At 40.6% G+C, this 12,872-nt stretch overlaps 1 protein-coding gene across 1 annotated transcript; it reads left to right on the top strand.

Moving 5' to 3' along the window:
• Nucleotides 1-2,739: 2,739 nt before the first annotated feature.
• On the top strand, nucleotides 2,740-4,204 carry SST (somatostatin). Its single transcript, XM_007083568.3, has 2 exons — nucleotides 2,740-2,964; nucleotides 3,862-4,204. Exons 1-2 carry the CDS (start codon nucleotides 2,827-2,829, stop codon nucleotides 4,072-4,074), a joined length of 351 nt encoding a protein of 116 aa, XP_007083630.1. The 5' UTR covers nucleotides 2,740-2,826; the 3' UTR covers nucleotides 4,075-4,204.
• Nucleotides 4,205-12,872: the final 8,668 nt, after the last annotated feature.

Consider the following 12,872-nt stretch of genomic DNA (forward strand, 5'->3'; position numbering starts at 1 on the left):
AATTCCTCTGCCCTTTGGTCCTGCCTGGGCTTCTCCAGTGGTTCTTAGATGCCTAACAATGCAAGGATTATAAAAACAAAACAAAACAAAAACAAACCCCAGAAGTCACCTCATTCACAGCCCCAGTACTTCAGGAGAGGTGTGAAGGAAGCAACCCAGACCTCACTATTCCCAAGTAAAGTACTTAAATAGCTAGAGATCTTGATTATTTGTCCTGAGAAGCAGCTAAGAAGGAGGGAGCCGCACAGGGAAGGAAAGACTAGAGCAGAGGCTGGGATAGAAGTTCCGCCAGGCCAGGTGGGGTAGGAAGGGAGGAAGTGCCACGAAAGAGAGAAGGAGCCAGATCAAACCAGGCTGAAGTCAGAAAACAACTGAGGAGAGGGAGGAACAACAAAGAGGAATGAAGAGAGGGGGTGCAGAGAGAAGGCAAAAAAGATAGAATGAGAAAGATCCTGGAGGGAAATTCAGAGAAACGTTAGGCAAAAGGAGAAGGAAGAATGAGGAGTGTGGGTAAAGGAAGAGAATAAGGATAGGGGAGGGGAGGGGAGGAACAGGGGTCTGGGGAGGGGAGGTCCAAGAGGCCCCAGAGCACATAGCCAGGGAGTGGGACTGCTATTTGTTCTTGGGCTGGCTGTTCTTACAGGACAACTCTCCTTCTCTACTCAGTGGGGCCGCCAAGGGCCAAGTCTTGGCTGGAGGAGATGCGAGGTTCTTTCCTGGGAATGCCTGTGGATAGTTGGGCGGGTATAATTAGATTGTGAGTCTTCTGTCAGGGGCCAAGGAGGTTCCAGGATATATAGAGAAAATAACACGTAGTACTTAGGTTGGGTTCCTCTGGCCCAGATTCATTGCTCTCCCAGACTATTCCAACAAATGTGAGTGACTTTGTAATGCCCCACTTATGGTTAGCCTTGCCTGGACATGCCAAACCCGGAAGCTCTAACACTCCTTGCTGTGCATTCTCTCATAGCCTTGGTTAACAGACACAAAAGGAAATGGTGACATTTCTCCAAGCCATTCAGGACACCTCTCGACCCCTCCTGCCTCTCAACATTGTGGTTATGGCCTAAGCATTGAGAATATATTCAAGATGCATGGCTGGTGACAGGATTGGCCAAGTTCTCTGCTTCACTTAGTTTCTGGAGGCATGCAATATCTTTTAACCTTTTTGTGAGCTTGAAGGCCATAAAATGCCAGTCCTTAAAGAGCCTGCAGAGATCATCTGGTCCATGCCAAGGCTTTAGCTTATCCTTCCTTGATAACACGTTATTTTATTTTATTTTTATTTTATTTTATTTTATTTTTTAAAATATTTATGTATTTTTGAAAGAGAGAGAGAGAGAGACAGAGTTTGAGTGTAGGAGGAGCAGAGAGAGAGGGAGACACAGAATCTGAAGCGGGCTCCACGCTCTGAGCTGTCGGCACAGAGCCCGACGCGGGGCTAACTCATGAACTAAAAGATCATGACCTGAGCAGAAGTAGGACGCTTGACCGACAGAACCACATAGGCACCCTGATAACACATTATTTTAGAAAAAAAAGCAAACAAAAAAAAGCTGTTGAGACTCTGATTTGGACACCAAACATCTAACCAGACAACAGAATTCTAGGACAGCATTTCTTAACCTTCCTTTTTGTGTGTGGGGAGCAGGGGAGTACTGGATCTAACCAAGAGTCTGTTGATTCTTTGCTCACATAGACAAACAATAATGGTAACATTTGTTCAGGTGGTTCTTGGACTTTTGCATGTCCAGACTGGGGGGTTCCTGACCTAAAACTGCTCCTACTGGCCAGGAATCCGACAGATAATTTAGAGTTGAGTGCAAAGAACCTCAGTCTTGAAATGTGGAGGTCTTGCCCTGATCCAGCTGTGCAATATATGGGCCAGAGCACTTTTCTACCCATTATTAGACTCAGTGGCTCAAGCTCTGAGCTTTAGTAGATGGTTTCTGAAATCACTTTCCAGCTCCAAGTTTCTAGGCACCAAAATGAAATCAGTTTCAGGTTTTTTTTAATTTTTGGTACTTTTTGTCACAGTAGAAAGGCAAGTAGACTGGAAATCTCTCAGCTACTGAGAAAGAGGGACGTGGAGGGTGAGGCTAAGGTATTTATCCTCCTCTAGTACAGGGATAAGTGAAGTGCTGTTAGAACCCATCTCACCTTGACTGACAAGACTTTTTACAGAGATAATGGAGAAAGAAATGATTCACTCCTAATATCCACATTCCATTCGCAAATCTGCTTTTGGAAGAATGATTCTGAATCCCCACTTCTCACACACACATACTTTTGCATTTGTCTGGCCCTCTTAAAATGTTTGAGTATGGTGAGAGAGCTGTCTGGGTACATTCTGCAGCTGTGCATGATGGAGCATTTGTCTCCTCCAAGGCTGAGTGTTTGAGTGTGTGTGTGATTTAGTGTATACATGGGCATGTGTATGAGTGAAATCATGGAATGTGTATGTGAGCAGCAGTGACTGAATATAAAAGGTGGTATAGATAGTGTGGAAAGTGTAAAATCATGTGGGCCTGTGGGTGTGCAGGATTATTATTATTATTTTTTTTTTTAAGAAAGCCACTTTGGATTGTGTAGCCTCCTCTTACTTCTGTGATTGATTTCACGAGGGTAATGGTGCGTAAAAGCGCTGGTGAGATCTGGGGGCGCCTCCTAGTCTGACGTCAGAGAGAGAGTTTAAAAGGGGGGGAGCCGGTGGAGAGAACACAAGCCGCTTTAGGAGTCGCAGGTTTCAGAGCCATCGCTGCTGCCTGCGGATCCGCTCCTAGAGTTTGACCAACCGTCTGGCTCGGCTTCCCCAGCGCCGCTGAGATGCTGTCCTGCCGCCTCCAGTGCGCGCTGGCCGCGCTGTCCATCGTCCTGGCTCTGGGCGGTGTCACCGGCGCGCCCTCCGATCCTCGACTCCGTCAGTTTCTGCAGAAGTCCCTGGCTGCTGCCGCGGGGAAGCAGGTAAGGAGACTTCCTCGACGTCTTTTTTTCCCCCTCTTTTGAATCCCCCAGTCTCTTCTCAGGCTTTGCCTTTCCCCCCTGGGGTGGATTTAAGAGGTGGCCCTGCAGAGTGTCGGTGCTTTTCTGGGTCCCTCCGCTCCCAAATCTCTCAGGAAAACTTTCAAAGTCCAGAATCTCCTCTTACCTCTTTTTTCCCCTCTGATCAGCGCAGTTGGCCACAGTTCAGGTAAGTTCTTTGGCATTAAAGAAAATTTCAAGACCTGGGTAGCTGAGCACTAAAGGAAGAGGCATCCCCCAGTGTTAAACACGGAGGTGCTGGCCCAGGTGCTGAAAGCGCGGACCTCTGAAGCTACTACCTTCCTCAGCAGTACCTCCTTCCCATGCTCCTAAAGGGCAGTCTACAGACAGAACACAGTATGTTTAAGATTCTGAAGGGTCTCCTTCCCCACAGTTAACTTAACAAAAACGGTAAGAACAATTCCAGTTTGTAGCTCCTGAGCTGGAAATTGAAATTGAATTAAACAAACTGTTGGCACATGTTTTATCTTTGCAAAACTGTATTAACAATCTACCATTTCTGCGTGTGTGTGTGTGTGTGTGTGTGTGTGTGTGTGTGTTAAGCCTATAAAGGCAGAAAACTTGCAGAAACATTTGAGCTTTTCAAGCCTGTCTATGTAACTTGATGATTATAACATCTACCCTTATTTTTATATCCTTAGCTGATTTTAAGTGTGACAAAAGTGCACAGCTGTGAACATTGGGTTTTGGGTGTAGCTGAATCTGCTTTCCAAATCAGGTTTTTTCCATTTCTTTTTCTCCATCACCATCACCTTAATCCCTTATCTCTCTCTCTCTCTCTCTCTCTCTCTCTCTCTCTCTGTCTCTTACCCTATACAGGAACTGGCCAAGTACTTCTTGGCGGAGCTCCTGTCTGAACCCAACCAGACAGAGAACGATGCCCTGGAACCCGAAGACTTGTCCCAGGCGGCTGAGCAGGATGAAATGAGGCTGGAACTGCAGAGATCCACTAACTCAAACCCTGCCATGGCACCCCGAGAACGCAAAGCCGGCTGCAAGAATTTCTTCTGGAAGACTTTCACTTCCTGTTAGCTTTATTAATTATTGTTGTCCATATAAGACCTGGTTCCTTTCCTCCAAACCTCATCCCTCTTCCCTAACTCCCCAATCCTCAGCAAGACCCTTGCATTAGAAATTGGAGACTGTAAATACAAAATAAAATTATGACGACATTATGAAACACAAGAATTTGTTTCTCATTGTGTATCTTTCTGCTCAAAAATATGTGATTAGCAGTTGTGATTTCGGTCAAGTTACTTGAGGTATGCATGCCAAATCTCACAGACATATGATTCAAAATTTCCTGTGGTAATAAAGATTTTGTCCTAAATGGAAACTCTTATAGTTTGGGTCATTTCAAACAGAAATAATTTCAGATAACTCTATGAATTCTTAACTTTAATCCAGTGGACGTTACTGGGAAAGGCTGCCACAAATATCAATTACACATTACATACACTTAAAATTATATATTGATATGAGTATTTATGGGTAAGCAGACTGGAGTGTCCAACTATTCCACCAGGCTAATCTGTAAAATATATGAAAAGTGGAAAGGAAAAATCATTTGGGAGTTGAAGGAAAGAAGCTGGCTTAAAAGCTAAAATGAAATTCTGAGCCTTTAAAATGTGTTTCTTGTTTGTGGACATTTATCTACAGAAATACTATTGCTTTTATATATTCTTTGACAACCCTCTCTGTAACTGAATGTGGCCAAAAGAGTGCCTATGTTTTAAAAGCAAGCTCCTAATTTTTTTTTCTCAGGGGAAAAATATTTCTTGTACCATAAGTTTCCAGGTGAGGATAGTATGGGTTGCAAATAACATATGTTGGTTCGCCTCAGCGAATACTATCCAAATGAAGGTATCAGAGCACGATTTCGTAATTGCAGAATAAATGAAGGAGAGATCTCAAGCCTTCTTTGGATTTGATTAAAGCAGGCACCAGATAAAAATGCAAACTATAATAAAAACACTCAATACATGTTACTATTATTAGTAGTATTATAATACATACTAAATAGTACCATTCAAGATAGAGATAAGAACGTTGCTGATGTAACTCAGAGACTCTAAATATATGCCCCGTTGGGGATGTATGTTCTAACTATCACCGGTATTTTTGAAGAGCTGCTAGAACAATAAACCCAATATAAGTACAAAAACTCAGTGCAAATCCCCACAGTGTGAGCTTACTGATAGCAGTATATAAAACATCTAACAGGAACTTCATCTTTTATAGAAAATATTTGCGTTAGATAATATACCTTTTAATCTGAACGTGGCTGAGTAGAATTTAATTCCTGAACAGCTGATCAAACAAGAGAAAATCCAAGCCACTTTACCAATCTCTGTGAAAACAGAAGATCCTTCGAGGTTCTGGTGCACCTTTTATTTACAAGACATTTATGAGGGAATTAATGTGTGTCCACTTAGGGGATCTGTCAGTGTTAAATGCCTTGTGGACATCTGGTAACCAATCAACTCAGTGAAATAATAGAATCACATTATTATGATTAAAGTACAGAAGAGAACATAACTTAATTGTTTTCTGTGTGGTGCATAGATTATATGAGTGCCTGGGGATCTTACCTTTTTAGTACTATCTTTAGTTGTCAGTCCCCAATAGCAGTATGAAAATAATTGGCAAGAATTATGTAGTCATGACTCCACATATATATTTATTCTTTACTTAAAGCCTAAATTGAATGGAGCATTTGGTCAAAGTTAATTATCCTTCAGCCTCAGTTTTCCCACCTTCATCAGTAGGGGGTTGTACTGGGAGGGAGAGTGATATCCCTTTCAGATCTGACTGACAATTTGCACTTCAACACTGACAAAGGTGACAGAGGAATGTTGATTTTTCACATTTTAATAAACGTATGGAGCATAGCTCTTTTCTAATGTATGGAAGGTATTATTTTTTACTTCCTAGTTAGTTCATCTGCGTTCTTCCTAAGTTTGATTCACTGAGTGTAGCATTCTAGCCTGTTTATCATCTAGCCAACATTAACCGTGTAGATAGTGTTTTCCTTCCTCCTTGCCACAACCACAGACCTCAGCAATCCTGAACAACATGCTACTTCATTTAATGGGAGGGCTTGAACAAGGAACTCCTCTTTTCTAGGCCTTAGTTTCCCCATCTAAAAATAGGCATACTAGGGCGCCTGGGTGGCTCAGCCGGTTAAGTGTCAGACTTCCGTTCAGATCGTGATTTCACGGTTCTTGGGTTTGAGCCCCGAGTCGGGCTCTGAGCTGACAGCTCAGAGCTTGAAGCCTTCTTTGGATTCTGTCTGTCTCTCTCTCTGTGTCTCTGCCCCTTCCCTACTCATGCTCAGTCTCTCTCTCTCTCTCTCTCAAACATAAATAAACATTAAAAAATAAAATAAAATAAAATAAAATAAAATAAAATAAAATAAAATAAAATAAAAAATAAAAATAGGCACACTAATGGAACCAAGCCCTTAATATTACGAGGCTTCAATAGACCATGTTTTGCAAGTTTTTAGTATGTGGTAAGTAGTTGGTAAGCTTTGAATGTTAGTGGTACTAATTTTCTTGTCACATATGCTGTGCTTTCTAGCCTCTCTTTCTTTTTTAAAAATGTATATTTATTTATTTTTCAAAGGGAGAGAGAGAGAGAGAGAAAGGGAGAGATAGCATGAGCAGGGGAGGGGCAGAGAGAGAGAGGGAGAGAAATAATCCCAAGCAGGCTCTGCCCTGCCAACACAGAGCCCGACATGGGGCTCGATCTCACAAACCATGGTATCATGACCTAAGCTGAAATCAAGAGTTGGATGTTTAACAGACTGAGCCACTCAGGTGCCCCTCTAGCCTCTCCTTCTTCGCCTTTGCTATGTCTTGTCATTTCCACAGGCCCAAATCTAAACCAGCCTTCAAGACTTATTTTACATTCTTCTTGCTTCATAAAATTCTTTCTTTACACCCTCAATTGGAAGAGCTGTCTTCTCTGAGTACCTACTCTGCATTTTCTCCACGGTGCTTATTTACCACTCCCTAACATTTATTATAGCTATATAAATGTACGTAAGAGAGTATTTGTGTGTAAACTTCCAATGAGTAGATGTATGTCCGATTCATAGGTATATTTCACTCAGCATGTCATGCGGCAGAGTAGGTTCTCAGTGCTCACTGAAGAATAAACGAATGGTCTGTGAGTAGTCTCAAATGGCACAAATCTCTATTTACTTGGTGACAACATTCTTTCTTAATGCCGCAGTTGACAGGGGAAAATGACATCAGTGGCCATTCTATGTTAGGCGTAGGTGACACCAGAAAGATACAGCACATGGTTTGGATTTTAATTGCCATGGCAGCATGTGATGATCAGACTCACTTATACTGGAAGCTTCAATCATTTCAGTTTTCTTTATCCATCTTATGAAGTAAGTCCCAGTAGGGCTTGCTTTGCTATCCACCAACCACGGGGCTCACACTTACAGAGAAAAAGATTCACTAAGACTTCTTTCACATTTGTTTATTCCAAGATCATGCAAATTCACTCTTGATCCTAGCGCAGGACCATTGTTCTTGGCCTTGGCTCACGCTATTCTCAATACACAGACAATTCTGTTTTATGGTGACGTAAAATATACCTTTAATTCCAAATATCAGACATGGAAGAGGGCTCAAAGATCATCTGGTCCTCATTATTCATTTTACTGAAGGCTGACATATGGAGAGGTGAAGCCATCTGCCCAAGATACCCAGTGAGTAGCAAAGATGCAGAGATGGGGCAGAGATGGGGCAAAGCCTAACTCCCCTCTCTTACCTCTTATTCTACCACACTGCCCCAAGGAATCTGCTCTTCTAGATAACTGGTGTGTTTCATTAACCTGATGTGAATGTTAGTTTTGTCCCTGAAATTTCTTCATGTTCCACTACACAACAGGTCTGCATCTGAGCGAGAACAAGACAATTGATACAAAATAGCTTCCCATAATTATAGAAAGACAGGAAGAAGCAGTTAACGGTATTGATTATGAGGAAGAAAAAAAAAACTCAGTGGAGATAGTCTTTCACTTAATTAGACCCAAGAAAAAAGAATGATTCAGTCTTGGAATGGAGGTGCTGGGGCTGTCCCAGCAAACAGAGGGACTTTCACGCCAAGGAGATGGAACGGTAGTACCTGGAGAGATCGTCTTCAGAGAAGTCAGGATACATACCCACAGGACGAGGCAGCAAATACATCAATGACCACCTGGAATTCTTTAGAAGTGAAAATGAGTGCTTTCATTTGAGGAGTTCAGTTTTTCATTACCTAGAATGTGCTTCAGTGTCAAGGACTTGCTGGAGACTGGGAGAGAATTTGTATGACGAGGCTCCTGCTTTCAGGGAACTGAGTCTAGCAGATAAGACATATTCATTAAAAATCATCAAATGCTCTAACGGAGGTTTTTATAGACTACTAGGAAAGAAGAGAGGTGTCAGTTATTCCCTCTTTTTTTCTTTTCTTCTTTTCATTAGTATTTAAATTTGGCTTGTAAGCCTAAATTGTTTTATTCTGGGTAGAACAGATAAATTATAGGTATAATGACATAGGATACATTTTTACAACATAATCTCAGTTAGCTTTGAAAGTGTTAATATCCTTTTACATACGAAGAGGCTGAGAATCAGAGAGATTAAATAACTCGCCCAAAGATGTCATCAGCCGGTGTGGTGTTGGAAACAGGTCGTCTGATTTCCAATCTAGTGCTCTCCCCACTGTATCTTAGGGGAAAGAAGTGAATTAGAGGGAAATTGTGACTTGCTGGAGAATTAAGAGCAGATCAGCTCCAGACCATCTTAATTTAGCTCTTCTGTATATAACACACATGGGTATTACTTCTCTGTTATTGTCAGAGGAGAATTGGATTTAGGCTCTGGGGTTGAGATTTGGTTCTGTGACCTGATTAGGGGTACGATTTCCAAAGAACTGTTTGTAATCTTTCCTTTCACATACTTAATATAATCGTTTCAGTTTTGCTACGTAAATGAATAAACAAACAAATAAAATTCATAACCTCCGCTTTAAGCACCCCTTTCCCTGCTTAATCTCTCACACCCAGGTTTCAGTAAGACTCAGGCTTGGACATTTTTAGCCCGAAGCAAATACAAGCTATTAGGTCTCAGTCTTTATTCTACAGGCCATGGAATCTGCCTCACTTATGACTGGATAGTGGCCATATCTTCCCCCTCTCTGCTCTTATATGTATATCCTATGAAAAGTGGTCTTGAGGCTGGGATTTTCAGAACTGAGAAATTTCATTGAAAAGTATAAATGAGGTCAATTTTTGCTAAGTAGGCTTTTATGCCACTGAAGCTGATAGAGCTCTCAAGGTCTCAGGTAAATATTCTAGGTCACATAAGTAGTTCTCTTCTTCCCATGTTTCAGATGTCTCTGGAATAGGACCCATTAAGATGGTAAAATTGTTCTCCAGATATGAAACAGTTCTATTAAAATAAGAAATATTTCAAAGAAATTCAAGCTTTCAAAGTAGAGTTCAAATAGTTAAGAAAGATAATGCATTCTCAGTTAATTGCTGGTTAATTATATCTTTCTTGTATAAAAAATATAAAAGTACATTTTCAGCTCTAATGCTACATTAAGGTCAAATGGCACACTTTAGGAAGGAATACATTAAGCGACTCTAGAATTGCTATCCCTGGTAACAATTTATTTGACTATAAAATACACATTATGAAAGTCAAGATTTACTAATTTAACTAGAACATAGCTCTTTATTCCTTATTGTCCATCAAAGTTCTCCCACTTACTCCCCAAACATAAGGACAGAAGGCAATGATTTTACCAGACTTCTCCCCAACATCTTCTTCATCACCATTTGTTTGTTGTTATACACAGATTAACATGATGTACTCATAAGACCACTCAAGTCAACACCACCACAGTGTTATCTGGAACCTCCTGGCTTTCATGCTTTTCTTCTCAGGTGATTTGCCTATTTGTCATTGCAGTGGACAGATTTTTAATATTTTTCTGTGTCCTTCTCCTCCTTTCTCCTTCCTTCTGCTCCCAGTCCTTCTCTGATACCTGTTACCTCCCTAACTGTGGCATTCTGAACTGTTTTGGTAAATAGCCCTCCACCCCCACCCCCGTTCATTTTTAGCCGTGTTGTTGGACAAGATCAACTCACTTCCAGTCTGGTATTGATGCTAGAATGGATTAAGTCATTTGGAATGTACCATCCCTTGGTCCTAGGCATTGGTCCGTGGCTGGGCACAACCAATCACAGTAAACCTTAAGACTTTTTTGGGGCACTGCTGGGACATCTCTTTCTTGCTGATTATGGATAAAGAAGCATGAAAAGCATGAAAGCTTTTGTCAATCATATTGAGACTGGCAATGCAGTCTGAAGTCCTGTGCTGCAGAAGGCACAGTGGAGACACGTGAGGACACTGGGTTATTGGTGGCTTTGTTGAACTGTGGTATTTAAACTTATCCCCAACAGCAATAAAAAACAACAACATTTTTACTTTGCTTTTCATATGTATGACCTAACACATTCTCTTAATTTTTAAAAAGTAGTTTCGGGCACCTGGGTGGCTTAGTTGGTTAAGGGTCTCACTTTGGCTCAGGTCATGATCTCGCGGTTGGTGAGTTCGAGCCCTGCGCTGGGCTCTGTGCTGACAGCTGGGAGTCTAGAGCCTGCTTCTGTGTCTCCTTCTCTCACTGCCCCTCCCTCGTTCGTACTCTGTCTCTCTCTCTGTCTCAAAAATAAATAAAACATTAAAAAAAATGTTAAAACACTAATTTGGGTCTCCTGTACTTTAGCTAAAAGCTTTCTTACACATACATTAGGGCTACCTCGTACGTATCTATGTTTATCTTAACTTTCCAATTGAGATAAAAGTTCTGAGAAGAAAAAAGTTAGACTTTACTGGACTGTGTCTTCTTGACACATCATTATGTCACAGACTTATACCAGCTTCTTTATAAATACTGCTGATAATAAAGATGACAGTTGCTTACGTTTGTTTACTTTCTAATTTATTAAAAATACTCTACAAATGTTATCTTATTAAATATTCATTCATTTTATAATTCATAAACTTGGCATTAGGATGAAAATGTATACCTCTGCTTTTTTACAAATATAAAAACCGATGTTCAAAGTATTTGAGTAACTTGCCCAAAGCCACAGAGAGCTCACATGACAGAGCTTAAAATTAAGCCTCGCTCCTCGGAAGAATCAAGTAAAGCTGCCCGTCCATTTCAGTTCTAGGGACACTCTGATCAATTAAACAATGCTGAAAGTCTCTGTAGGTCAAACCCTCTTGATTTCTGCTTTCACTCTGCTGCTTGTTATGGTAAGCACATCCAGCTCATCTCTGGTGATTAAGTCCCACCGCTTGGCCTCTGATATCCGAGGATCCCATCCTACCCACTGGATCCAAGGAGTCCATTTTTATGGTCCGAGTTCTCACGGTCATTCCTGGCCTACAGAGAAGAGCCCTCATAAGCTTCCCAGAGCTCTTTGTGAAGCTTCCCAGATCTTTGTGGATTTTCTCGGGGCGGGGTGGGGGGGGTGGGGGGAGGGAGTGAATGAGTAGGTATTACATGATGAAATCAATCTAGTGTAGTATTCCAATCTAGTGTCTCTGTTTTTGTCCACTCTCTTTACTCTGGGCTTCCCTAGGAACTCCTCAAGTCCTCTGACTTGAGAGGTACATCTTGATGAGGATGAGAATACTGTTGACCATATCTTGAAGCCATCCCCAAGGAGGATCTACCACCCTAGGTAACATTTTATTTGCTTTTCTAAAATTGCCAAGTTGTTAACCATTAATGTATTATTTATTTTGCATACTCTTGAGTGGCTATCATACTGCAGAATGTGCGTGTGTGTGTGTGTGTAGTTTTTGAAATGATGAGTTCTTTCAATTTACAAATATGAATTGATGGTCTATTTGCTAGATGGAAGCTATAAGGATTCAGCTAAAATCTCCATCCTTAGGCAGTTCAAAGTTTGAATGCATAGTCACTAGTGAGTAACTATATTGCAAGACATTGGTTCTCAACATGTGACCCAACTACATTAAAATTACTTGGTAACTTGTTAGACACACAAACTCTTGGGCTCAACCCTAGAATGACTGAGTCAGAAATTTTAGGAGTGGGTCCAAAAATCTGTGTTTAAGCAAGCTCTTCAGGTGATTCTGAAGCAATGAATTAAAAATAAATTTTGAGAACCAATAAAGCAAAAAGGGATTTGACTGTATTAGGGAAATCACCATGCTGAAGATATTTAATTTTTTAAAAAATTTCATTCCAAAATTTTTATCAAATAAATTCATAAACAAAGTTGAATCTCCCCAGTTATGCTCCCTTTCCCCTCTCTCCTTGTGGAACTAAATACTATCATCAATTCAGTGTTTACTCTTCTTGTCCAAGGTTTTATGTTTTTACTATATATGTAGGCAATTATAAATAATATGTTATATTGCTTTGTGCTTTAAAAATCTTTATGAATAGTAGCTTACAAATTTTTAAAGTATCACCACTTACATTTTTCATTCATTTTAATTTCTGCATAGTATTTCATTGTACAAATATATAAGAATTATTTATGCATTTCTCTACTGCTAAAGATTTAGGTGTTTTCCAACATTTACAGGAGAGGGAAGCTGTCTTTAGATCTTCCTCAGTGCTATGATACTCAATGATTTCTCTTTACCAAAGACAAAAGTCAAAAGCAAAATAATTCTGCTTGTCTCCTAGTCCCTTTCATTTAGCTATAGGAATTCCATGCTTCCAGGCAACTTTTACATTATAAGTTGCTACATTTAAAAATTTGTATTATAATG

Source organism: Panthera tigris, chromosome C2 (genome assembly GCF_018350195.1).
Source record: "Panthera tigris isolate Pti1 chromosome C2, P.tigris_Pti1_mat1.1, whole genome shotgun sequence".
In the NCBI taxonomy this organism is placed as follows: Eukaryota; Metazoa; Chordata; class Mammalia; order Carnivora; family Felidae; genus Panthera; species Panthera tigris.

Coding starts and splice junctions, on each gene's coding strand:
- SST (XM_007083568.3), top strand. CDS start 2,827: ATGCTGTCCTGCCGCCTCCAGTGCGCGCTGGCCGCGCTGTCCATCGTC. Junction 2,965..3,861: donor CTGCTGCCGCGGGGAAGCAG/GTAAGGAGACTT, acceptor TACCCTATACAG/GAACTGGCCAAGTACTTCTT.